Raw genomic sequence first — 27,372 nt, 5'->3', positions numbered from 1 at the left:
CTGGGAGCTGGGCATAGGCGGGGTGGACACGGCGGTCAGAGTCGGATGGTGGTGGCGCTTGCATCGTCGGCGTTCTGAATGAGCTCCTTTAGCACCATCGTACCTCACGGATCCGCCGAGTCTGACCGAAGTCCATCGACGACGACTCCATTTCGAGATCAGATCAGATCAGATTTGTCATTCGTGGAGTTGGACAATGACCGAAGTCGGACGCTGTTTGGGTTTCGTACCTCACAGATCTGTTTGGGTTTCGTTTTTTTTGGAATTGAAATTGGTCGCCTGGGTCGCAAGATCTATGTGGTTTTGCAGTTTGTAGTTGTACTGGGATGCCTGGGAATTCGGTTTCTATATAAATCGACTTCGCTGGAGTCGATTTCTATACAAAGAAATCGACTTCAGTGAAGTCGATTTATTTGTATAGATGACGACTCGAATTGTTAAAAATGTAATATGTTTGAAACATTGCCTAACTAATAATATTGTTTAGGTTTTGTAGTTATTTTCTAAAAAATCCCCAATACCTTTGATGACGAAGTCGTCACGTCACAAAATAAAATTGTTCGCAAAGAGCTTGGGACGGCAAAACGACGACAGTTCACTTGTCGTTTGAACTGTAAACAATTTGAAGCTTCAACGACAACAGTCATAAAACGAAGAAGCTCTCATAGTTGTACTTGTAAACCAGTTCAGCTCACTTCAGCTTGTAGCTCCGAATCACAAAATCAAAATCCCCAAACTTTTTGAGCTCCGAATTCTCCTTCCAGAAAACGCTAGCGGATAGAGAAGAATGGAGGAACCTCAAAACGGCGCCGTAGGCTCTGCACCAGCAGAGACCGAAGAGGAGCCTATAGTCGGGCCGGGTCCTGCCCCGCGCGCCCGACCCAAGCGACCCCTCCAGTTCGAGCAGGCCTATCTCGACGCGCTTCCCTCCGCTAACATGTAAGCTTCAGCTTCTCTGCAATTTCTGTGTTCTTTCAAACATGGTTTAGGGTTTAGGGTTTATGCTTCAGAAACTCAATTGAATTTGGGGTTTTTCACTTTTACAGGTATGAGAAAAGTTATATGCATCGCGACGTGGTGACGCATGTGGCTGTCTCTCCAGCAGATTTCTTCATCACTGGAAGCGCTGATGGTAAAACCACGCACATTGTTTTTGTGCTTTCTCTTAATTAGTAGAAATTTGTATTATGTGATATATAGTGTTACTTCTTTTATGTGGTTGTTTAGTTTGCATTGGATATAAGTTTAGTGTGTATTTGACATAGATTATTTTTGCTAACTTAGCTTATTTTTGCTACTATTTATGGGTCTTATTGCACTTTTTGATACTATTCATCAGTCTCGCTGTATTTTCAGCAAAAAGTTTTTAGTTTCAGCAAAATAAACTGATTCCAAACGGATACTTAGTGTAAATGCCCCTGGATTACTCGGCATCTGAGTTGCCTGTAGGTGCTACTAGCTAGAGACGAGTACAAAGGGTTCCGAAGTTATATATATATATATATATATATATATGAATCACCTAGGTGAACCTTGGTGAACAATGAGTGGTTGAGACTTGAGAGTAATCAGTACAAAGGTGACGATGAAGTTTTTTTTTTTTTTTTTTTTTTTTTTTTTTTTTTTGTAAATCTATTTTCTAAACAATTTTATTTATTTTGAGGACAACATTTTTAGCCCAGTGTTTATGGGCTTTTAGTTGTAGAAACAGTGGCAATTGGCCTGCTAGCCTCTGGCTTTTAATTTTATTTCTTTGGCACTTACTTGTATTCGTGATTGCATGTCCCTCTTCTTTTTCATTCGATGCATGTTAGTAACTTGTATCCGTCTAGGCGGGACTTTATCACTTAGCCATTTTTGGCTTTTTAGGGATCTTCGTCAGTCTTTGGCTTTTTAATCGCAAAGTTACCTTCGTCAGTAACTTACATCTGTCTAGGCGGAATCTTGTTACTTAGCCGTTTTTTGGCTTTTTTAATCACTCAGTGATCTTCGTCAGTAACTTATATCCGTCTAAGCGGAATCTTGTTACTTAGCCGTTTTTGGGTTTTTTTTAAACACTCAGCGATCTTCGTCATTAACTTACATCCGTCTAGACGGAATCTTGTTACTTAGCCATTTTTTGGGCTTTTTTAATCACTTAGTGATCTTCGTCAGTAACTTACATCCGTCTAGGCGGAATCTTGTTACTTAGCCGTTTTTTGGGCTTTTTTAATCACTTAGTGATCTTCGTCAGTAACTTACATCCGTCTAGGCGGAATCTTGTTACTTAGCCGTTTTTTGGACTTTTTTAATCACTTAGTGATCTTCGTCAGTAACTTACATCCGTCTAGGCGGAATCATGTTACTTAGCCATTTTTGGCTTTCATTAGTTTCTCCAGGCATGTTTATACACAAATATGGGCTGAATAATTCATTTATTGATCTTAAATGACGAATACGTCTTTTCATTACATCTACTGGTGGTATTTCTTCAAGTGTTCAATGTTCCACGATCTTGGAAGCCTTTGTCCGTCTAGGGTTTCCAGGTGGTAGCTACCTTGTCAGGAGTAGTGTATGACTTTATATGGCCCCTCCCACGTGGGGCCGAGCTTTCCTTGAGTTGGGTCTTTGGTTGCTTGGGTGACTTTGCGCAGGACGAGGTCCCCTATATTGAGTCTCCTGAGCTTCACCCTTCTGTTGTAGTAATCTGTCATTTTTCTCTGGTATTCCGTCATCTTACTGAAGGCTTTGTCTCGTACTTCGTCAAGGCAGTCTAGGTCAACTCGCAGTAGGTCGTCATTTTCTTCTTCATTGAACGCTTCTCTCCTGATGCTGGTTATTCCCACTTCGACAGGGATCACTGCTTCGGTACCGTAGGTGAGTCTGAAGGGGGTCTCTCCCGTTGGGGTTCTAGCCGTGGTTCTGTAGGCCCACAAGACGTTGGGCAGTTCTTCTGGCCAGACTCCTTTCGCGTCATCCAGTTTGGTCTTTACGATCTTGAGCAATGTGCGGTTTGTTACTTCCGTCTGTCCATTCGCCTGTGGGTGGCTTGGTGATGAGAATTGGTTCTTGATGCCCAAGCCCGAGCAGAAGTCCTTGAAATTCTGGCTATCGAACTGTCGTCCGTTGTCTGATATGATCGTCCGTGGGATCCCAAACCTGCAAACTATATTCTTCCACACAAACCCCTGGATTCTGGCCTCGGTGATGGTTGCCAGTGCCTCTACTTCAACCCATTTAGTGAAATAGTCAATAGCAACTAGTAAGAATTTTACCTGACCTTTGCCTTGAGGCAGTGGGCCAATGATGTCGATTCCCCATTGTGCGAACGGCCATGGAGATGTTATCGTCGTCAGCTTTTCTGATGGGAGCCGTTGAACGTTCTTGAACCTTTGACATTTGTCACATTTCTTGATGAATCTTGTTGCGTCATCTTGCATGGTTGGCCAAAAGTAACCTGCACGCATAATTTTTCTTACTAGGGATTTTGGGCCTGCATGATCTCCGCAGATCCCTTCATGGACCTCTCTCAGGACGTATTCGGCCTCTCCTTCGTCATTACACCTCAAGTAGGGTATGGAGAAACCTCTTTTGTACAAAGTATTATTGAGAATTGTGAATCTGGCGGATCTCTTCTTGATCTTCCTAGCTTCATCTGCGTTTTGGGGTAGGTGGCCATCTTGGAGGAAGGACATGATAGGCGTCATCCAGCTATTTGTACTTTCGACTGCGAATGTTGAAATTTCTTCTATGCTGGGGTTTCTCTGTATCTCCATCATCAAGTCTGTCCTTGATTCTGTCTCTTCCGACGAGGCTATCTTTGAAACTTCGTCTGCAGCCATATTCTGGTTTCTCAGAATCTGGATGAATTCCACTTTTTCGAACTCTTGAGTCAAGCGTTTCGTCAACTTGAGGTATTTCTGCATTCTTTCTTCTTTTGCTTCGTACTCTCCTCTGATCTGCCCAATTATTAGCTTTGAGTCGTTCTATACTAGCAGGTTCCTGGCCCCAAGCTCTTTTCCAAGCCTTAAACCCGTCAGAATTCCTTCGTACTCAGCTTCGTTATTGGTGGCTGGAAATTTCAGTTGGACTCCATATTTCAATGTTTCTCCGTCAGGAGTGGTCATGACGACCCCTACTCCCCCTCTTTTTTGGGCTGACGAACCATCGGTCTGCATCACCCATGTCTCGTCTATGTTTGCAAGGCTCGGCTCGTCTGGGTGGGTAAACTCGGCGATGAAGTCAGCCAGAGCTTGTGCTTTGATGGCCGTCCTTGGATGGTACTCCACGTCGAATTGGCTGAGTTCAATTGCCCACTGGACCATCCTCTCGGCTGCCTCGGGTTTATTCATAGACTTCTTGATGGGTTGGTCCGTCATCACTAAGATTGGGTTTGCCTGGAAGTACTGCCTGAGCTTGCGCGAGGCTACTATCAATGCAAACGTGATTTTCTCGATCTTTGGGTACCTGAATTCAGCTCCTTGGAAAGCTTGGCTGACGTAGTAGACTGGGAGCTATTTCTGATCTTCTTCTCGTATTAAGGCTGCACTGACGGTTGTAGATGAAACTGCCAGGTATAAGTACAAGTTTTCACCTTCTTTGGACGGGCTTAGGAGTGGTGGATTGCTCAGATAACACTTGAGCTCTTGGAAGGCCGCTTCACATTCGTCGGTCCATTCAAAGGCTCGCTTCAGGGTCTTAAAGAATGGTAAGCATTTGTCCGTTGCTCTAGACACGAATCTGTTAAGAGCTGCAATCCGGCCTGTGAGCTTCTGGACTTCCTTGACGGTCTTAGGTGATGCCATATTGAGTATAGCTTGCACCTTCTTAGGATTTGCTTCTATTCCTCTTTGAGACACTATGAATCCGAGGAATTTTCCGGAGGCGACACCAAAAACGCACTTACCTGGGTTTAGCTTCATTTGGTATTGCTTGAGGGTATCGAATGTCTCCTTAAGGTCGTCCAGATGTGCGAGTTCTTCCTTGCTCTTGACGAGCATATCGTCGACGTACACTTCCATATTCCTGCCTATCTGCTTGACGAACATTTTATTCACCAACCTTTGGTACGTCGCTCCTGCGTTCTTCAGTCCAAAGGGCATTACCTTATAGTAGTAGAGCCCCTGGCTGGTGATGAAGGTGGTTTTATCCTGATCCTCGTCAGCCATTTTTATCTGGTTGTACCCTGAGAATGCATCCATGAATGTCAGCAGCTTGTGCCCGGCCGTAGAATCTACTAGCTGGTCTATTCTGGGAAGAGGGAAACTGTCCTTCGGGTAGGCCTTGTTTAGGTCCGTGAAGTCCACGCACGTTCTCCATTTTCCATTTGCTTTCTTTACTAGGACGATGTTTGCCAGCCAGTCTGGATAGTACACCTCCCTGATAAAGCCTGCAGTCAAGAGTTTACTCACCTCGTCAGCAATGGCCTGGTCTCTTTCGGGCGCAAAAGTTCTTCGTCTCTGCTTGATGGGTTTCCTCTCTGGGTCCACATTCAACCTGTGTTGAATAACTTCTGGAGATATGCCCGGCATGTTGTCATGGCTCTAGGCAAAGACGTCCAAGTTCTCTTTGAGAAATTGAATGAGTCTCATTCTCATCCCAGGACTTAAGGTCGTCCCTATTCTGGTTGTTTTCGTCATTTCCCCCTCGATCAACTCCACTACTTCCAATGCTTCCACCTTTTCTTCCTCTTTTTCTTCCACTATCCACGTGTGGTTCTCCTTAGCTGCTAAAACAGCTTGATAGCATTCTTGAGTTAGAACTTAGTCTCCTTTAACTTCACCAACACCATCTTCCGTTGGAAATTTCACCTTCAAGCAGTAGGTGGATGTGGACGCCTTCCATTTGTTGAGTGCTGGCCTTCCGATGATGACATTATAGGATGAGGGACAATCTACTACCAAAAAGTCTATCTAACGAGTCAACTGCTTTGAGTTCGTTCCGACTGTTACTGTCAGCGTCACTATGCCTCTGGGATACACCCTGTCACCGCTGAAACTGACGAGTGGAGAATCGAATGGACGAAGTCTTTTTGGATCCAGCTTCAATTGTTGGAATGCGGAAAAGTAAATGATATCGGCAGAGCTACCGTTGTCCACGAGGACCCTTTTGGTGTTGAACCCTTCTATGGTGAGCATTATGACCAAGGGGTCATTGTGAGGCTGTTTCACTCCTCTGGAGTCACTCTCGTTGAAGGTCATTACTTGATCCGTTCGTCTGTACTTTGGCAGGGGTGTCATATGGACGCTATTCACTTGTCGTTGATGTGTCTTCTTTAGTGACTTGAATGAGCCCCTGGTGGTAGGCCCCCCTACGATCGTCTATATCTCCCCGACCACATTTTGAGGAGGTTGTGATTGACGGTCGCCGTTTCTGGATGAGGACCCATGTTGGCCTTTGTTTTCATCTCGGAATTTATTGTGCTCCCCCTTCTTCACGAATTTCTGTAGCTTCCCCCTTCGTATTAATTCTTCTATCTGCTCTTTGAGGTCCCTACAATCTTTGGTGTAATGGCCATGATCTTTGTGAAATCGGCAGTACTTACTTTTGTCGCAGACGTTAGGAGATGAGTGCAGTGGTCGCGGCCACTTAAGGTAGTGCTCGTCCTTAATTTACGCTAAAATTTTGTCAACGGGCATAACAAGAGGAGTGAATTTTACCGTTCGTGGATTTTTATCATCTTTCCTTCTGACTCCGTCACTGATTCGACGATCTGGTCGGTCCCGCTTTTGCCTTCTATGGTCGTCTTCTTTTCTTCCTTTGTCCCCTGGTCTGTCCCCGTCCTTGATAGCAGCCAATGCGTTCTCGGCGTTCATGTACTTCTGTGCCTTGAGGAGCATTTCAGCCATCGTCTTTGGGGGGTTCTTCGCGAGTGAGCTGACGAGATCCCTGGATCTCAGCCCTGCCTTGAAGGTTGTCAGCTGCACCATATCGTCGGCTTCGTCCACCTCTAGTGTTTCCTTTGTGAAACGTTTTACATACGACCTCAGGGTTTCCTTTTCTCCCTGCCTGATGGTAAGCAAGTGGTCAGCGGTCTTCTTTGGTCGTTGTCCTCCAATAAAGTGACGCAGGAAGGCGTTGCTCAACTGCTCGAACGTATCGATGGACGATGTTGGCAACTTTGTGAACCATTCTCGGGTAGCTCCCCTAAGTGTAATTGGGAAGGAACGACACAATATTTCATCTGGGGGCTGCTGAAGTCCCAGGGTCGTCTTGAAGGTGTTTAGGTGATCTTGGGGGTCCTTCAGCCCATCGAAAAGCTCAAGCTGAGGTAACCGGAACTTTGACGGCACTGGGCAGTCGAGGACCGCTATTGTGAACGGCGAATTCGTCGCTCGGACCATACGATCCATGCTCCGCTCCATTTTTTCTTTGATGGCATTCCTTAGTTCATCCATCTCCCTCTTCATCTCTCGAAGAATATCTGAATTTTGCTTGGTGGGAGTGTTTGGCCTTCGATGGTCACTTCTTCTGTTGCTATCCCCCTCATCTTCCTGATTTCCCTTCGAACGATTTTCCTCCTGCTGAAGCCGTAACCTCATCTCTTGGTTTTGCCTAGTCAGTTCTTCAACTGTGGCTGCAAGGGCTTGAACTTGCTGAGCTAGGGCTGCAGAATCTTGATTAGACTCCATCCTAAAAAGAATAAGAGTAAGGAACCACTATTTCGAGTTTGAACACGAAAAATGTTGTCCCCATAGACGGCGCCAAACTGATGAAGCGTAAGTTCGTCAGTAGAATGAATTCGTCAGTAGAGTTGGTCAGACGAATGCAATCCTTAACTTCTCAAAAGTGGTCACCGGTGTGGTGCCTGCCACAGAGCCTCCGATGCTAAAGTCAGTATAAGAAGCTCTCTGGGAAATGAACAATGTAATTGGAAAGAATGAAAAAGATCTCTTAGTATTTTAGTGTGTATGTACCTGGTCCTTAGTAATGTGGGAGACTTATATATGTTCTTATGGCCTCTAACCGTTGGGGTAGTTATGGAGGTCTTAATGCTCCTTTTGGTAACGTCTGGGGTTGTTTAATGTGCCATCACTGTCCCTTAACGGATTGTACAGTTGTCCCTGTAACCGTTTTGGGTTTGATTGCCTGCATTGAATGGTCTGGATATCTTTGTCAGTAAAGCATATAACTGACTCACCTAGCCAGAGTTTGGATTCGTCCATATCGATGGGATCGTCCGTGTGTACATGAACTCGTCATCCTCGTCAGTAACAAAGTTAATAGCACTAACAGAATTTTGAATTTGAAGTCACACTTGCTCTCATAGCAGTGCTTAGCTATATCAAAACACAAAAATTCACACTACAGTAGTGGAGCTAAAGGTAAAATTTTTACCCTCATTGCTACAGTGCACTGTAGCTTAAAGCTAAAAAAAATAATTTTTTATTTTGCATTCACACTACTTTTTCTATTTTTTTTTTTTAATTTATTCTTTCTAGCTTTCATTCTCCTTTCTCCATGTCTCTCCTCACTGCCTCTCCATCTCTTCTTTCTTCCTCCATAGACCCAATACCAGTCGAGAAAAGAAAAACAAAAATAGCACCCACCGTTGAAATCAAAAACCCATTAAAATGCACACAACCACCACGACAGAGAACCAAGCAATGGAGTGGCTGGGCATGGGCGATAGAAACAAAGGAGAAGAAGTGAAACAAAGAAAAGAAGAAATGATTAAATAAAAGAGAAGAAAGGAAAGCTTAAAGGAGAACCAAATAAAATAATAGTTTTTATGTATAAACTTTCATTGCTATTTTTTTTTTATGGAAATGATGTGGTTGTGGTTGTATGTTGGTGGTTGAATGAAATATTATTTTATTGTAGTGTTTATATTATTTTATTGTGTTAAAAGTTAAAATAGCTCCACTGTAAAATGTGAGAAGCTAAAATAGATAAAGTGAATTTTGTATAGTTAAAAAACTAAAAATTTAGCTCTACTGCTGTGGATGCTCATTATAGAAACGGTGTGAAGTTTAATCACCTTTAGTAAGACGACACTGTATTGTTAAAAGGCTAAAGTGTGCTGAGAGCCAGAAACAATGCCGTGTTGCTGTGATTGTTTGAAATCGGTGTCGTGTGATCGTGTCTAACAGTAGAAACTTTGAGAAGCTGTGAGAAGATGTTGTAGATTGAAAAAACTAGGTGGCTGATGGCCATCAGTGATAGGTATTTTTAGTGGGAAAACGTTAAAGGATTTTGAGGACTGAATAAACGATATATGAGTTTGAATGTTTGATGGAATATTATGGTTGGAGGAAGTATGAGGAAACCTTGGTTAGTTCACCTCCCAAACTAGACTAATTGTTTGTTTAAAAATACCAGTCAACCTAAAAGGATGCAATTGTTCCAAAAAACATAAAGAGAAGAAGAAAAAGAAGAAACAAACCTACTGCTTATATGAGTCTATCATGAGGCACTCTCTTTTTTAACTAATAATAATAATAATAAAATTTATAGAAAGACACTTTTTCTTTATGAATACACTGACTTGAATATTGGACTAATTTTTCATGTGAAGCTTAGTAGATGATGGTAATTTACATTTTGAAGAGGTTTTCAATAAGATTTTTTATATGCCAAGAGCAAGTATTTTAGCTAACAGTCTGATATCATTTGGTCTTTTCAATGGAGACTTATAAGGGAATATTTGACTAATTTTTCATGGGACACCTAGTAGATGATGATAATTTATATTTTGAAGAGGTTTCAAATAAGGGGTTCGTTTGGATTGAACTTATTGTTGCTGAAACTAAAAACTGAAAACTGAAAATATTGTAGCAAAATAATTTTAAAATGTGTGAATAGTACCGTGGGACCTATTTTTAATATTTTTAAATACATGAATAGTAACGTTACAGTACATGAACAGTACTGCTACAGTGAAAAATTGTCTCCTGCACTGTACATCCGTGTGATTGTACTGTTCATGCGCTGGAGGGAAAAAAAAAAGGGACAGAAACGTAGACGTGGGTTTGGAAAACGTGGTATCCAAACCCACACAAGATCTTATATATGCCAAGTGCACGCAATTCTTCAGCTGATAGTCTGACATCACTTGGTGTTTTCAATGAAGACTTTTAAGGTTCAAATTTTTCTTCAATTGTAACCATTGAATTTACATATAAAAAAATCTTATTAAGTTCGGCAAAACTTATGTATAATTGCTTAGGTGTTGGATATTAGATTATTCAATTAAATTCAAACAATTGATTGTATTAATCAGTGAAATATTAACACTTTTCACTGTTCCAATGACAATTAAATTCTTTATTTATGTTTTGAATTTAATAGGGAAATTTAACGTACTATAATAAAGAATTGTACTTAAATTTTATACTTACAAGTTTGTGTTCTATTATGAAATTTATAAATTACTAGTATATACTAGCATGTTTGTGCATGTTAGTATACATGTCAATTGGACTCTAGCTAGGCCCATTGTACTATACTTATACTATATTTTATATTTATTGCACACATATTACTTATGCTGCCTATGTATAGGCAACATCATTTTGTATAATTTTATGGATCAACATATAAGAGAATTGATCCTTTATTCTAACAATGCATTATACGAATTAATTATAAGTTATACGATATGATAGTTTACAATCCATAAGTAACCCATAATTAATCTCATTACATATTTGTTTACAATCATTTTTTTCACACTCGTACACTTTTCATTTGCATAATCCTCTTCCAAAAAGTATGACAATTCCATTTGAATTGACATAATTTCATTAGTATGCTTGCACTGTTGCATGTGCAATATACACTTTGAATCAAAGACCAATGCAGAGAAGGTTTTGTTAAGAGAACCTTGGATTGTCGAGTTTAGAACCTTTCAAATATGAAAAAATTGTAGCATGTGTGTTTAATTTGGAGGGCAGCATGTACCCATTGGGTTTTTATAGAGAAAATACATTAAATATTTAAGGATCCAGAGAAATTAAATTAATGAGTTGTCACGGGAAAATCTTTAATAGATAACATCTCTCACTTGATTGGTTAGAGTTTCACTTATAAACTAGTTAGACGAATGGCTTCAATTCTCGAAGGTCAAGGGACTACATTATGTTTCAATTTTTATACCAAACTATTTGGTATATATGGTGCTTGAGCCATCTGGCTCTATCCATAATTTTTCCTTTTTCCTTTCTGTTTTTTGTTTTTATTTTTATTTTTATTTTATTATTAGCAGATATCTCGTCTAACCTGTGTCATTTATTACCATGGCCAGTAATACGGCCTTACAAGGATGCTAATGAAAAAATAAAAGAAAAAAAAAAATCGACCAGTGTCATGTATAAATTTAAGATAGAAGACTGATCTCAGATTATAAGTGAAACTCCACCTTTTTTTTGTTCGAAAGATTAATTAATTAAGTGATTTATGCAATTATTCCATATCACAGATTATCATAAAGTATACCGTATGTAAGAGAAGCTCCAGACTTTTTAAAGAAATCATGTACATATATAATCATATTTCATATGGGTAATCATATGAATAACACTCCAAGTGACACTGAAAAGTATTAATTGAAGAATGAATCTAGAATAATGGAAAATAATACATGAGAATCCTCCCTGTGACAACAAATACACATAAACCTAGTCGCACCTTTAAAAGAACTTACATATATAAAACCAAGGCAAATAGGTTCCCACCACACATTTGAAAAACGCTTCAAATAGTGGTACAGAACCATCCAATGATGAAGCTAGAAGGAAGATGAAAGGGAATTTGGCATATCAGGGACTAGTGATTCAATTTGATGGTGGTGGGGAGAAGAAAGGAATGGTTGGAATGGTGGGGATTGAAGGGATTGTGGTTGGGATGGTGGGCAATGGAGTAGCAGCAGGTAGAGGGGGTAGTGTCACCTTGGGAACTGTAGGGGTGGTTGGGGAAGTTGGATTTGGCAAAGGTGGAATCTGGGTGCTTGGCAATGGTGGCAAAGTGGACTTCGGTAGAGTTGGCAATGGTGGCAATGTGGGCTTTGGCAGAGGTGGTTGAGTTGGCAAAGTTGGCAATGGCGTGCTAGGCAGTGGTGGCAATGTGGCTTGAGGCAGTGTTGGCACTGAGGGCAATGGAGGCAATGTGGACTTGGGCAAACTTGGGATTGTAGGCAATGTCAATGCCGGAGGTGGAGCGGCTGTTGTGTCCAAAAGCTGGCGCGCTGCAAGGCTTACATTGGCGGTTGCGAGCGAAAATGCTACGACCAAAGACACAACGAAACAATAGTTGGAAAATGCCATGGTTTGGTCTGAGAAGAAGATTTGAGAAGCTGCTTCGCTTTTAGTATTGGCTAGATAGATGTTCTTGATTGAAAAAACCATGTACTGCATGGTTATTTATAGTGGGAAAATGTTGAAGGATTCTGAGGATTAAAGCATCAATATGAGTTTGATGGAATGTGGTTGAAGGAAGTACGAATAAACCTTAGTTAGTTCACCTAGCAAACTAGATTAGTTGTTTGTTCAAAAATTATTAGCCAACCTAAAATGATACAATTGACTTGTGGGAGCTTATAGGAAAACAAATCTACCTGATTATATGCTGTGACTTATCACACCTTTTGTTTTAGGGCCGTTAGGAATGTTCAAAAGGATAATTGAACAAAAAATAGAAGCAAGAGATATCATAGGACACCATTGAATTCACTTGTGGATAATGCTGGGAAGTTCAATTGGCTTAACGTGTTGCTTTAGATAAAGAATAACTTATATTTGACCAAATTTTCTTGCCACACATGTGGATAATGATAATTTATATTTGTAGAAGGTTTGAAATTAGGTCTTAGGAATTTTATGCTATATATGATGAAATTTGTAAGGTAAATTGTATTTTTGATCCCTCACATAGTGAGATCTATTTGATTTTGGTTTTTAATTTTAAAAAATTTTAATTTAGTTTCCTCAAATTTTTTAATTTTACTATTTAGTCCCTCCATCTATTTCTCTTTTAACGAAATGTTTAAACACCCTATGGGTCCGTTTGGTTGGAGGAGTGAAAAAGTGGGAGGATGGAAAATTGTGGGAGGATGGAAAAGTGGAAGGATAGAAAATATTTAATTTTCTCTCATGTGTGTTTGGTTGGAGAGATGGAAAAGTGGGAGGATAGAAAACTTTTTTGTTTGGTTGAAAAAAAAAAGTGAGAGGATAGAAAAAGTAGTTTATATAAATTGACTATTATACCCTTGTTACATAATAGGTAAAAAATAGATTTATTTGTACTCATTAAATAATATAAAATTTACCAACAATTATATTTTTCAATAAAAAGTGTTACGTCCACAATATTTTTCACAATACTTTCACAACAAAATTTATGTGAAAAGTTGTTACTAGTTATAATTTGAACCCACCATTGAAATTATTTTTTTACTCACCAATATTAACTAAGAACAATCTGTTTCTTAAAATTTATTGTAAAAATATTGTAGTAACATTTCTCAATTAGGATTTTTTATGCTTTATATTATTTCTCTTTTCTCCCTTTTCATTTCATCCATACATTTTTGTCTTTGTTTTTGTTTTTTTTTTTTTTTCTACGCTATCTCCTCCACACGTTGTTACCTCTATCCCCACCCCCTTCTTTTTCTTTTTCTTTTTCTTCACACATGGGCTTCCAGCAAATCATCCATCACTCTCATTCTCTCTTTCTTTTCTCCAGCTTGCTCTCTCTGTGTTTTTTTTTTTCCTCCATACCCATTGGCAAAGGAGGACTTGGGTGCTCGGCTCATAGACATGTGGGCTTTGTAATTGGATTCTTGATGGCTCCTTTTTCTCCCACATTCAAGAAGTTCTTTCTCTCTTTTTTTTCTACAGCTCTCGGTCTTTTTTTTTTTTTTTTACTTGATTCCAGAATAGTCTTTGTGGTTGTGAGGAGGGTAAGTGGAGAGGGCATTTGTGTAATTCCATGGTAAAGTTTTCTCTCCACAGTTTTTCTCCCGATTTGGGAGGAAAAAAATTGGTGGGCCCGGGAGGAAAATTTTCTCCTTGTTTTCCATCTTCTCTGATTTTCTTTGCTTCCCAAACAATGGAAAACATTGTTTTCCAAACCATTTTCCACCCATTGTTTTCCATCCTCCCTATAATCCCTCCAACCAAACATAGAGTATATGTCATTGACTAATTTGAACCAACCCTATATTTAAGGTTTAAATTGAAATTAACCCCATGTTTTGAGGAAAAATGCAAGTAAGAAATGGATGGAAAATAGATGAAGTGACAAAATTATTCACTTCTTACAATTTGAGGGATTGAATTACAATTTTTTTTTTTTTAAAATTAAGGGACCAAAATTGCACAAAACCTATATCTATGGGACTAAAAATACAATTTACCTAAATTTATAAATAACTAACAATATGTTCATGCGATATATACATAAAAAATAAAAATGATGTAATTTTATGAAAATATTTTACTAATATAATAATAATGTATCAATAAAATTGATAGTGAAAAAAAAAAAAATCAAAATTACATTATTGAACTATACCCTTTAAGACAGTTTTATTTTTTTTTTTTTTTTTATTTTTTATTTTTAAATTTAAACCAAATAATGTTGTAGATGATTTAGATAAATATTATAATTCTTAGGATGAAGATTTGATTAACGAACTAGTGGCACACTTCATAAAGCAATACAGAAAGTCTAACAGTGGTAACAAAGCTAATGGCACTAACAGAATTTTGAATTTGAAGTCACACTTCATAAAGCAATACAGAAATGGTGTGAAGTTTACTTTAACCACCTTTAGTAAGACGACACCGTATTGTTAAACAAAGTGTGCTGAGAGCCAGAAACGATGCCGTGTTGCTGTGTTGTTTGAAAACAGTGTCATGTCTAAGTCAGTAGAAACTTTCAGAAGCTGTGAGAAGATGTTGTAGATTGAAAAAACTAGGTGGCTGATGGCCATCAGTGATGGGCATTTTTAGTGGGAAAACGTTAAAGGATTTTGAGGACTGAATAAACGATATATGAGTTTGATTTTGATGGAATATTATGGTTGGAGGAAGTACGAGGAAACCTTGGTTAGTTCACCTCCCAAACTAGACTAATTGTTTGTTCAAAAATACCAGTCAACCTAAAAGGATGCAATTGTTCCAAAAACTTAAAGAGAAGAAGAAAAAGATGTAATAGGAAAACAAACCTACTGCTTATATGAGTCTAGATAGACTCTTTCTTTTTTAACTAATAATAATAATACAACAAAAAAGTAGCTTACAATAATAATAATAAAATTTATAAAAAGACACTTTTCTTTATGAGTTATCAAATGAATACACTGACTTGAATATTTGACCAATTTTTTCACGTGAAGCTTAGTAGATGATGGTAATTTATATTTTGAAGAGGTTTAAAATAAGATCTTATATATGCCAAGAGCAAATAGTTTAGCTAACAGTCTGATATCACTTGGTGTTTTCAATAGAGACTTACAAGGGGATATTTACCAATTTTTCATGTGACACTAAGTACATGATGGTAATTTATATTTTGAAGAGGTTTCAAACAAGATCTTATATAGTTATATATGCCAAGAGCACGCAATTCATCAGCTGATAGTTTAACATCACTTGGTGTTTTCAATGATGATTCTAGGGTTCAAATTTTTCTTCAATTGTAACCATTGAATTTATTATAAAAAAAATCTTATTAAGTTGGACAAAACTTATATATAATTTCTTAGGTGTTGGATATTAGATATTCAATTAATTTCAAACAATTGATTGTATAAATTATTGAAATATTAACGCTTTTCACTGTTTCAAAGACAATTAAATTCTTTATTTATGTTTGAAATTTAATAGGGAAATTTAACATTGTANTTCAATTTGGGGGGCAAGATTTAAAGACTATTTTTAAAAAGACAAAAACAAAAACAATTGTATATTAGAACTTTATTTGGACACATTATTATACTTAGGACTTTCATAATTTCAATTAAGTACAAATATATATTTCATATCAAAACAAAAATAACCAATTCATAGTTACAAACAATTAAAGTAAGAGATTAATATAATTACATAAAATTTAGATACCTAATTTGATTCTTTAAAATTTAGATATCTAAAGTTGTATACATGTCTATTACTTTTGATTGCTTTTAAATAAGATGTACAATTCAAATTTTTTGTTCTCTATTCTTCAAAGTATTTAAATTTGGGTTCATAGTAAAAACCTAAACCTAGAGTTTAAAATTGAAATGTCTAAGAGATGGAGGAGAAAGAAGATAGTGGAGGTTTAGGGTCTGAAACTATAGTACCAATGTACAAGGACATTAGTTAGCTTAAAAAAAACAAAAAAACTATTTCGTATAAAATATTAAAATATAAGACCCACCATCAATTGAAAATTTATGTAATAAAAAAAGAAAAGAAAGCTGGGATAAACTTTCCATGAATAGTAGTGACATGCTTAAATCTGGAACTTGATAAAAGTTTCTTCTTAAATCTATAATGATGTAGCAATGAGTCAATGTTGTGTAACATTTTTACCTTTTCTTTTTCAGTAATAGAGCTCTTTTAGGAACTACATTTTGTTTTTTTTCTTTTTATCAGAGTGGGCAAATAGGTTAAACATTTAATAGAGTTTTGCTATCTTCTGCAAGATGGTACTTATGATGAACTTTTTTTGGGTGGAGTCCGAGGGGGCAAGTGCCCCCCCTCGACCCCCCCCCCTGACTCTGCCCCTGGTTGTGTGTTGTGTGTGTGTGTTTATTTATTTATTTAATGATACCCATATAGTTATTGAACCTGTGTTGAACATGGTAAGGAATTGGCATAAAAGTTAACTGATTCGACTATTGAGCCATTAGTTCAACTAATAATTCAGTTGTTAGTTTTTTAAAGAATAAAAAATAAAAATAAAAATCATGAGGAAAAAAACTTTATAGGAAAACAAATAAACAAGAAGATGATAAACTAGTAGTCAATTCAGACATAATTAAGGAATATGCAAGTCTATGTACTAAAGTTTTAAAATTAATACATTCTATGAAATTGTTGATGTAGAGTTGATTGAACAACTAGATTTTGATTGGTGGACACCTACAACAAAGGAAGAGAAAGCGACGAGGTCACAAGGGTCATGAGTCGTGTCAGTGAGGGATTCTGGTTATGATATTTTTGTGTGGATCGCTTTAATAAATGTTAATACAATCCTTATATATAAAGTCCATAGGAAAGTCAAACTTTGGAGTGTATGTTCGTTATCAAAATTCAATTTGAAAATGGATAATTAAATATTAGAGCTCTTTGGGTTAATTATATGAATTCAAGAATTGTCTTCCAAAATAAACAGTTGGTCTCAATTCTTGTCCTTACTCGAACTTAGGGGTGAGTCAGGTGACAATGTTTGACACGACTATTGAACTTGAAACACTTTTCACAAGGTAGTGTTTAGTATAAATCGGCTCATGTCATAACGAATTGACCCACTTTGACATAATTTTTTTTTTTTTTTTTAGGGTTAAAATGGCTAATATATTAGACTAAACATAAATAGAAATAAGACTATTACAAACGTTTGTTACTTTATCTAGAGCGAGCAAGTTATCCACCACATTAGGTAGGTGATCAAAAGTTACAAAAACAGAGTTTAAATTAGCGCTAAGTTTTGTCAATGCATTAGTACATTAGTTGGCTTCTCTATAGATGTGATTAGTTCGAGTCCAAGGCATGCCCATTAGAAATTTCTTGCAATCAGTAAGTAAAGGCTCCAAGTAATGGTTAGAAGCAAAATTCTTCATAAATTGAAAAATAGACAAAGCATCCATTTCAACAATTAAGTATAGAATTGTTAGTGTTGCCCGAAATGGGAGAAATACCTTTTGGGCCTACTTTCAGTTGGCTCTTCCAATTTTCATTGCTTTGACTTCGGTCTTTGAATCATTAGGGCTTCCAATTATCATTATGAAAAACCAGCTTTCAATTTAAGGCCTCAAAAAGTCTCGGGCCGGCCCACTCTATATCTAGTTTTCTACCAAAACAATACCTTTGATTATGTAGTCGTCACGTCACAAAATAAAATTGTTAACAAGGAGCTTGGGACGGCAAAACGACGACAGTTCACTTGTCGTCTGAACTCTAAACAATTTGAAGCTTCAACGACAACAGTCATACAACGAAGAAGCTCTCATAGTTGCACTTGTATACCAGTTCAGCTCACTTCAGCTTGTAGCTCTGAATCACCAAATCAAAATCAAAATCCCCAAACTTTTTGAGCTCTGAATTCTCCTTCCAGAAAACGCTAGCGAATAGAGAAGAATGGAGGAACCTCAAAACGGCGCCGTAGGCTCGGCACCAGCAGAGACCGAAGAGGAGCCCATAGTCGGGCCGGGTCCTGCCCCGCGCGCCCGACCCAAGCGACCCCTCCAGTTCGAGCAGGCCTATCTCGACGCGCTTCCCTCCGCTAACATGTAAGCTTCAGCTTCTCTGCAATTTCTGCATTCTTTCAAACATGGTTTAGGGTTTAGGGTTTATGCTTCAGAAACTCAATTGAATTTGGGGTTTTTCACTTTTACAGGTATGAGAAAAGTTATATGCATCGCGACGTGGTCACGCATGTGGCTGTCTCTCCAGCAGATTTCTTCATCACTGGAAGCGCTGATGGTAAAACCACACACATTGTTTTTGTGCTTTCTCTTAATTAGTAGAAATTTGTATTATGTGATACAGTGTTACTTCTTTTATGTGGTTGTTTAATGTGCATTTGAAATGGATTATTTTTGTCAACTTATTTTACTATTCAGCTTATTTTTTTATACTATTTATGGTCTTATTGCATTTTTTGATATTATTAACTTTTCCTTTTATCTACGGTACTTTCAGCAAAAAGTTTTTAGTTTTAGCAAAATAAACTTATTCCAAATGGACACTTAGTATAAATGCCCCTGAATTACTCGGCAACTGAGTTGCCTGTAGGTTCTACTAGCTAGAGGCGAGTACAAAGGGTTCCCGAGTTATATATAGATATGAATCACCTAGGTGAACCTTGGTGAACAACGTGTGGTTGAGACTTGATTACTCCTTGGTGAACAATGAGTGGTTGAGACTTGAGAGTAATCAGTACGAAGGTGACGATGAAGTTTTTAAATGTTTTAGATTTTTGCACTTTGCATTCTCCAACTTGAAATACTTTTGTATCTCGAGACTGCATAGTCTTTAAATGGAAAAGAAAAGGGGGGTGGGGGGGGGGGGGGGGGGGGAGAAGACCTTTAAAGTTGGTTGTCCTGTCATTGTGATTGTCACTCATAGTCTCATAGTGTCACAACCTGAGAAAAGAGCTAAGACTCAGCATGCACCCACACAACACGTGCAATCATAGAATCTAATCCAATCCAATCCAAATTAGGGTATAACAATCTTCCCCACATAAATGACTATGTATGTTCTCAGGTCTCACGTTGTGCTGCACCGTCTCCAAGCCATACAACATTACTAGGTTGCCTCTATACCATTTGTCATGAATCAAGTAAAGCAATATACACATTTGTTTTGTACAACTAGTTAAGTTACAATTAAGATATCTTGTAATGGCTTATACAGTCCAAATCAACCTAGCCATGCCTGGTGTGGGTCTCAATACATGTCAGCACAACATACACGCACTAACACAATATAACCCAGTCCAAACAATATGGGCAGTATCACGTATAGTCATAATCATCCTCATTCTCTTTACCAAGTCAATTTACTTCATGGAATTTGAAAGAAATTATGTTCTAAACTATGTTGGGTGTTGTAACAATACAAAGTCTTGGACCAAATTATTTAACCATTTAGGATATTATTTGTTTACATTAGTTTTTCTGTTTATTTGACTGACTGAACCTGCTTTATTTTTCTCATAGTAGCACTTAATTTATTTGACGATTTTTTGTTCGGTGGGGCTATTGGTGGGATAGCTAATAATACTAAATTCTATTCCATGAACTGACAACAGTTTCTGAACATGGGTTTCTGTGTTTTACACTTTGCTTTTATTATTATTATTATTTTGAAGAAAATAGGGGGAAAGGATTGACAGTAAGGATACACATGTTAGCAACTTTGTTCTAATTGAATGTAAGGTCAATATATGGGAAGATGCTTTTGAGTGATTCCAATGTAAGGAAAACTCAAGAATGTGTGATGTGTTATTAAGTTAAAGTAGTTGAGGTTCAATTTTTTTTTTTTTTTTTTTTTTTTAAGTTAAAGTAGTTGAGATGGCAGCAAATGCTTGCTTGAAGTCAACCATCAAATGGAGTGGAGGATGGATTCAAAGATGGTTTTGTGCATAAATTTAAGTGAGATAGATGAGCATAGTTGAGATTTCATGGTAAAAGGTGTGGTGCCAGCATATGTAGTTATAGGTTGTAATGTTTGAGACAAGTGAGAAAGTTGTCTGAGGGTGTTTGTTCATGTGAAATGAGTAGAAGGGGTGGCAGAAAAAAAATTTGGGTTCTGATTGGGACAAGTTGTTGCGGCCTTTAGTTATTTCAAGATAAGAAGCTGCATAGTCAAGAAAGGGAAAAGTGACTTTTCTTGCTGCCTTAATTGTTGCTTTACCTATTAAAAGAGAATTTCTTATGCTAGATATTTCCTTTGGCTGTATGAGGTGACTTGAAATGGTAAGACAACGTTTTATTTTATTTTATTGGTATGTTACACACATCCAATGGTCTTGAAGCCATGACCTTGCCCTCCACAGTTATAGGGGAAGAGGTGCTATATAAGCAGGAGCTCATTGGCTTAATACTAGACAATATTATGGTATTGTTTTAATTGTCCAAAAAATTGAAATGAAGCAATAGTGCAATACTATTTTTTTGATAAGAATAGTGTAATACTTATTTGAACTTTCTGTAGTTTGAAGTGAATGGGTTCTTTATACTTGCAGCATATTTTGTCAGTAGTGATATCTTGGAATATGATAAAATTCAGTTAACTTATTTGAATGGATTATCAATTACTCTATTTTTAGCCAAAAAAAAAAAAAAAGAGTATCGATTACTCTTATCACTTTGTGGAATGAACCTGGTTGTTGTGGTGATTTCCCTAATTTTATTTTCCTTTATATCATATGCTTATTGGATCAAAGCAGTCTAGTAGAATATATGTCGTAACATTGTCACCCAATACAGCCAGATCACGTTGGGTTATTGTATCTAATGGGATGGGTGTGTGATGAAATTACTCTAACTTATCAGTCTGATTGCTTTATTCTCACCCTTTTTCCCTTCCCTCTTTGATTAGGGCATTTAAAGTTCTGGAAGAAAAAGCCTATCGGTATTGAGTTTGCAAAGCATTTTAGATCCCATCTCGGTCCAATTGAAGGAATAGCTGTGAGTTATTTCTCCTTATACGACTCCTTGTTTAGCATGTGGAATCTTGTTTATCATTAATCCTTGCTTTGATTCTCAATTCATTTCTTATAAATTATGTATATGCATAAATTGCATGTGCTTCCTTTTATGCATATGTGTGATTTTGTTTCATGGAGTTAGTACTGCTCATAGCATCACGTCATTGGTCATTCTTTTTGGATTGTTGTTAGTTGAAAGCTATGAAACAAGCATAACATTGTTTACTTTGGAGTCTGCAACATCATAGGCTACTTTCATATTCAAAATCTTTACTGGTGATGTGTTAAAACAACCACAATAAGTATCAGTTTTAATTTTAAAAGTGAAGTCATTTATGTTTAGGCATAGACAAGGCACATATGCCCACACAACCTGGGTTTCAGTATCCTAAATATTGTTCATCTCGTTTAGAAATGCAGATTATGACCTGTATTAATTTTTTAATATAAAAATGCATGCAAAGTGGTATTTTGGAGAGCTACAAACTGTTTCAATCTACTTCTCAAATAATCTTAAAATACAGATTAGTTCGATTTAGAATGCTCGAATCACACTTATCAAAAAAAGAAGTGGCCCAATCGTGTTTTAGCTTCTTATGGTAACGTGCAAATATGGCATATTAATTACTACTTCCATGTTTTACAAAATTTAACTCCCAAAAAGAAAATGTAAAAGCAACTATACCATCAAGGCTGGCCCAGTGCAATATTTTGCCTTCAAAACTTTTTGTGCTAGTCCTCATGTATGTGGATCATAAGCAAAAGAGGCATTCACTTCAAAGTTTTGCTGGATAGTGCTGATGTGTGCAGTTTTTGTTAGAGTATCTATCTATTTGATATTTTTGTGTTTTGATTAGCTAGTGGTCAAATTTTTTTCATTAGTGCCATCATCAACCATGACATTTTTCAGCTATGCAGGTTAGTGTTGATGGGTTGCTTTGTGGTACTATTTCAAATGATCGTTCTGTGAAGATATATGATGTGGTTAACTATGATATGATGGTCATGATTGGCCTACCATTTGTTCCTGGTGCCATTGAATGGGTCTACAAACAAGGTGATGTCAAAGCGAGGGTTGCCATTAGTGATCGGAACTCCTCATTTGTACACATATATGATGCTAGATCTGGTTCAAATGAACCGATCATCTCCAAAGAGGTGTGTTAGCAACCTTGAAAGTAGCACACTTTTCAAAATTTTCTGATTTGATATATATTTATATATATATATATATATATTCACTATACATGTTAAGTTTGTTTAGTTAGTCCCTTATATTTTATTTTTGGTTTCTATTTCCTCTTCAGATACATTTGTGCCCTGTAAAAGTTATGAAGTACAACCCTGTATTTGATGCTGTGATATCTGCCGATGTGAAGGGAATTATTGAGTACTGGAGCCCCGCTACACTTCAGTTCCCAGAAAATGAGTATATGCTCTATTCTACTCTTAAAAAAATATTGGTGTTGTGTTTTTACTTATGTTAAAAAATTGAAAAGGCTCGAATTTTTCTGTATGTTACTTGATTTACTCCTGTATGTTTCTTGAATAACTTTCTTCCTTAAATGGCTTGATTGTGTTTGGAATGGATTACTACAACCTAATAATGGAATCATTGTTTATTATTGCTTCATTTTTAGATATTCAAATCTTTCCAGTGCCTTGGATGTTCTAATGGTGCTTCTACTATATGGTTCTTGCAGGGTGAATTTTAGATTGAAAAGTGATACGAATCTCTTTGAAATTGTGAAATGCAAAACTTCTGTTTCTGCTATTGAGGTATTATATACACATGTACTTTTAACATTTTTGGTCTACTGTTGGATTTAATGCATTTTGTGAACGCTTAATCTTCTTGATTCTTTTTTTTAATCGATTTATATATAAAAATTCACCGGTGGACTTTTTTGTATTACCCTTCAGGCGAGTCCAGATGGTAAGCAATTTGTGATTACATCACCTGATCGTAGGATCAGAGTGTTTTGGTACAGAACAGGTAAACTAAGACGAGTTTATGATGAATCCCTTGAGGTAATGTAGTTTTTTATTGGAATTTCATTAAGGTTACATTTGTCTTGGAAACTCTTCTGATGATCATGTCTCTATTGTTGTTAAGGTGGCACAAGATCTTCAGAGAAGTGATGCTCCCTTATATCGATTGGAAGCTATTGATTTTGGGCGAAGAATGGCTGTTGAGAAGGAAATTGAGAAAACAGAAAGCGCACCACAACCAAATGCAGTCTTTGATGAAAGCTCTAATTTTATTATATATGCAACCCTCCTTGGGATAAAAGTAAGATATTATTGTCATATAATTGGCAATACAACTCATATTCTAATTTATTTTTCTTACCAAGAAAAAAGCTTCTTTTTTGTCCTATTGTCAATTTTTTTTTGCTGAATAATCTTATTGTCATTTTTAACACATCATTCTCTCTCTCCTCTCTTCTATTTTTGTTTTACTATTAGGTAGTAAACTTGCACACCAATAAAGTTGCCCGAATTCTTGGAAAGGTGGAGAACAATGATAGATTTTTGAGAATTGCGCTATATCAAGGTGACCGAAGCAGTAAAAAAGTTAGAAAAATTCCTGCAGCTGCAGTAAATGTAAATGAGAGCAAAGAGCCTTTGACAGATCCCACTCTTCTATGTTGTGCTTTCAAGAAGCACAGAATATATCTTTTCAGGTATGAGAGTTTGCACTTATTGACTGATAATGTTACCATTGCCTGAATTTAGTTATTTCTGGAAAGCATGTACTAGTATGTTCAACTGGTTACAGGTTCGTACTGATGACCATCAAATTACATATCATGAACTTAATTGTAGTGAAGTTTAGAATTGTCTAGAAGGGTGTAGGTGTATCATTTGTGAGATGTTTAGCGAGTACTATCTTTAACCTTGGGAAGCGTGTTTGAGAATAACTGTTTTCCTAAATGCATTCAGAGTACTGTTTCACTTGATTGCTATTTATTAATAAATATTAAGAACTATATTTCCGTTTAGTCTTAATTCTGACATTTTCTATGGTCCTAATAGTCAAAGAGAACCAGAGGAGCCTGAAGATGCAACTAAGGGAAGAGATGTGTTTAATGAGAAGCCTCCTCCTGATGAACTTTTAGCCGTGTCAGATATTGGAAAATCTGTGACAACATCTCTTCCTGACAATGTGGTGAGTTTTCTTTCCATATTTCCTATTAAATTATATTAAAATTGTTATTTGCAATCAAATTAAAGAAAAATTGTAGTTGAATTATTTGCATGAGCTCCATTGGAAATTCTTTTGTTTTCTTGTATCAGACCTCTTTTTTTTGGGTATTTATAAATAATAATAAAAAAGGAAGAAATTCTGTTACTAGAAATTTTCCTGTCTCAAAAACAATTTTGTGGATTTCAAAGTTGCAGAAAACTGAAAGTGGAATGAAAAATGAGCAGAAAAAAAAAAGCATATTTTTATTAAGTATTTATAAAATAAAAATAAAAAACTATTTATGGGCCATTTGCTGGAAAAGTAAACATTTTTCCAGCCAAGATTTTTGATGTAGTTGAAAACTATGGAAAATTTCTAGATGTTTATTTTATTATTGGTTCTTTTGAGTTGTTAACTGTTAAGTGGCCTGCATATTTTACATTTCCAAAATTGTGTTACTGATTCTGAAATGACCTGTATTTAGAAAAACAAATTTAAATTGCAATCCTGAAAAAAAAAGCCCTTTGAGAGACAAAGCATTATTTATAAGTTTTCTCGTCAAATTGTATGTAGTTCTTCTGTTCATTCTGGATGGTGGGAGAATTGTTGGGTGTCAAGATCTCTTCACTGGATCTTATATCTTATCCATCCTAGTCTCTTATTGTTTCAATTTTGGAGTTGACATCCTGCAAACTGAAATTAGATAAATATTTTCTTTTGTGGTTCACTTTGTAGATTTGGTCCTACTATCTGCTTGTAGAGAGTATAATTCATTTCAAGATGGATGGATGTAGTATTTCTTCTTTTTATGCCATTTTGTGCATCACTTTACGTTGTCTGCATGATCGCTCTCCTTTGTGTGATATGTTCTCTTATCTTTTCTGCTCCATTTCTTGTTTTCCCAGATTCTGCATACCACAATGGGTGATATTCACATGAGATTGTACCCAGAGGAATGTCCAAAAACTGTGGAGAACTTTACAACACACTGCCGGAATGGCTACTATGATAATCTCATTTTTCACCGTGTCATCAAAGGCTTCATGGTACAGACAGGAGATCCTTTGGGAGATGGCACCGGAGGGCAATCTATTTGGGGCAGGGAGTTTGAGGATGAGTTTCACAAGAGGTTTGTCATTTTTTTTTGGACAAGCATTTAGCATTGGGGTGCAAATGAGCTGAGCGAAACCAAGTTTCACATTATTCAGGCTCAGCTTGGTAAGGAATTATCCAGGCTTGAGCTCAATCCGAGCCTCAAATTCCAGCTCGAGCTGGCTCGCAGGTTGACTAGAGCTCACCATGCGAACAACAAACTAACACCAACCATGAAGCATCCAATCCCTTCTATTAAATTAAGGTGGTGGGCCTGCATAGTAGCACATGTCCCAATTACCGACTTTATTGTCCTAACCCTATTAAAGTTTTGAAATGGATGGAAAATGAGTGTTTTTCATAGAATAAGATTTTCCTTTCTTTAACATTGGCTACCAGTGTGGGTTTGACCAATTTTTTTGATAAGTAATGAAAATTTTATTCAATCATTAAAAAAGAGTCACCCAAGTATAAACGATGTATACAGCTAGGGATCAAAACATTCAAGAACACAGATTACAAGCATCCACCAAATGATAAAATTAAGAGATAGTCAAGTTACACTTGGGCTTTTCAAATATTGTCGTCTTTAGTCATTAATATCTTTATTAAGATTTTAATTACAAAATAATAATAATAATAATAGTAATTACCAAACTATCTTTATTAAGATTTTAAGAAGGCTCACCATCAATTGTAGCTCTATTGAGTCATGATGAGCCCATGTGTGAGCTTTTTCACAAGCCTTAATGAGTTTTGCTCAAAACTATTCAAGCTTGGCTTGTTTATTAAACGAACTTGAAATTAAAGCTTGAGTTTGTTGACTTGTTCACAAGCATAAATATACAAACACAAACAGACTTTATCAAGCTGAGCTTCAAGCTGTTCATTAATGGCATGGTTTGTTTGCAACCCTAATTTACACTAGATTATGATATGCATAAAGGAATGAGGCAGTTCATTATAAAGAGAGTCTATCCTGTGTGACAATTGAGACAATTCACTTTAAAGAGGGTCTATCTGGTGTGTAAGTGTTAGGGTGTGAACTTTGGGCACAATTTTTTGTAATAATTTCCATTATTGTTGAAAATATCCTGCTTTCCTTTGAGCTAAACCACTTATTTGTACTCGAGTTTCCTTTAGTCTTTGTTGATAACCCTATCTTTCATTTTTTTGGGGGTCACTGGAATAGATCTTGTATCTGTGGCCCTAACTCATGTCATGCTGAGTTTTGTTGTCATTGACGATGTTGCAATCTTGCATGTATAAAAGAATGGCCCTGGTCTGCCTTCCTTTAAGTGTTTTTTTTTTTTGTTTGGGTTTTTGATGCAAGTGAACTGCAGGTGACTGCCAAAAGAAGATAGACAAAGCATTTACCTGACAATCTTTTGCAGCCAAAGGACATTAATGAGGACCACAAACCAGATCTCGACAGATCAACCATCAGAAACGAGATACTTTAAGACTTGGGAACAGTCACATTTAGAATTTTCACATCTTGGTATGGCCTATCACCCTTATCTGTCTTCACTTTCTCTATAGCCTGTCAACAATGTTCAAGAGTTTGACACTGGTCAATCTTTGATTTTTAGATTCTTAAAAGGAAACAGAGAAATGTACAAACAATATGTAACAATAGATCTTGTATATGTACACATGTAACATGTCCTTGTNTATAAACAGGGAAAAAAGGGGTAAAATACTATTTTGGTCCCTAAATTTTACTAAAAGATTGTTTTTCATCC

The 27,372-nt window shown here is 36.9% G+C and overlaps 1 protein-coding gene across 3 annotated transcripts; it reads left to right on the top strand.

Annotated features, from left to right (window-relative positions):
• Positions 1–678: 678 nt before the first annotated feature.
• Positions 679–25,710, top strand: LOC111996721 (peptidyl-prolyl cis-trans isomerase CYP71). Of its 3 annotated transcripts, none has more exons than XM_065764087.1 (11): positions 679–939; positions 1,047–1,132; positions 21,237–21,325; positions 22,264–22,503; positions 22,653–22,774; positions 23,049–23,124; positions 23,269–23,376; positions 23,462–23,638; positions 23,815–24,032; positions 24,385–24,517; positions 25,441–25,710. In XM_065764087.1, exons 1-11 carry the CDS (start codon positions 788–790, stop codon positions 25,693–25,695), a joined length of 1,656 nt encoding a protein of 551 aa, XP_065620159.1. In that variant the 5' UTR covers positions 679–787; the 3' UTR covers positions 25,696–25,710. The 3 variants fall into 3 exon arrangements, with proteins under 3 accessions (XP_065620159.1, XP_065620158.1, XP_065620160.1); XM_065764086.1 differs by lacking the exons at positions 679–939; positions 1,047–1,132 and adding exons at positions 18,089–18,418; positions 18,526–18,611; XM_065764088.1 differs by lacking the exons at positions 679–939; positions 1,047–1,132 and having other exon boundaries at positions 22,256–22,503.
• Positions 25,711–27,372: the final 1,662 nt, after the last annotated feature.

The sequence above is a fragment of the Quercus suber genome, unplaced genomic scaffold (genome assembly GCF_002906115.3).
Source record: "Quercus suber isolate HL8 unplaced genomic scaffold, Cork oak 2.0 scaffold_540, whole genome shotgun sequence".
NCBI classification, from domain to species: Eukaryota; Viridiplantae; Streptophyta; class Magnoliopsida; order Fagales; family Fagaceae; genus Quercus; species Quercus suber.
The sequence above is the reverse complement of the archived record's forward strand: the minus strand, read 5'-3'. Positions and strand labels throughout refer to the sequence as shown.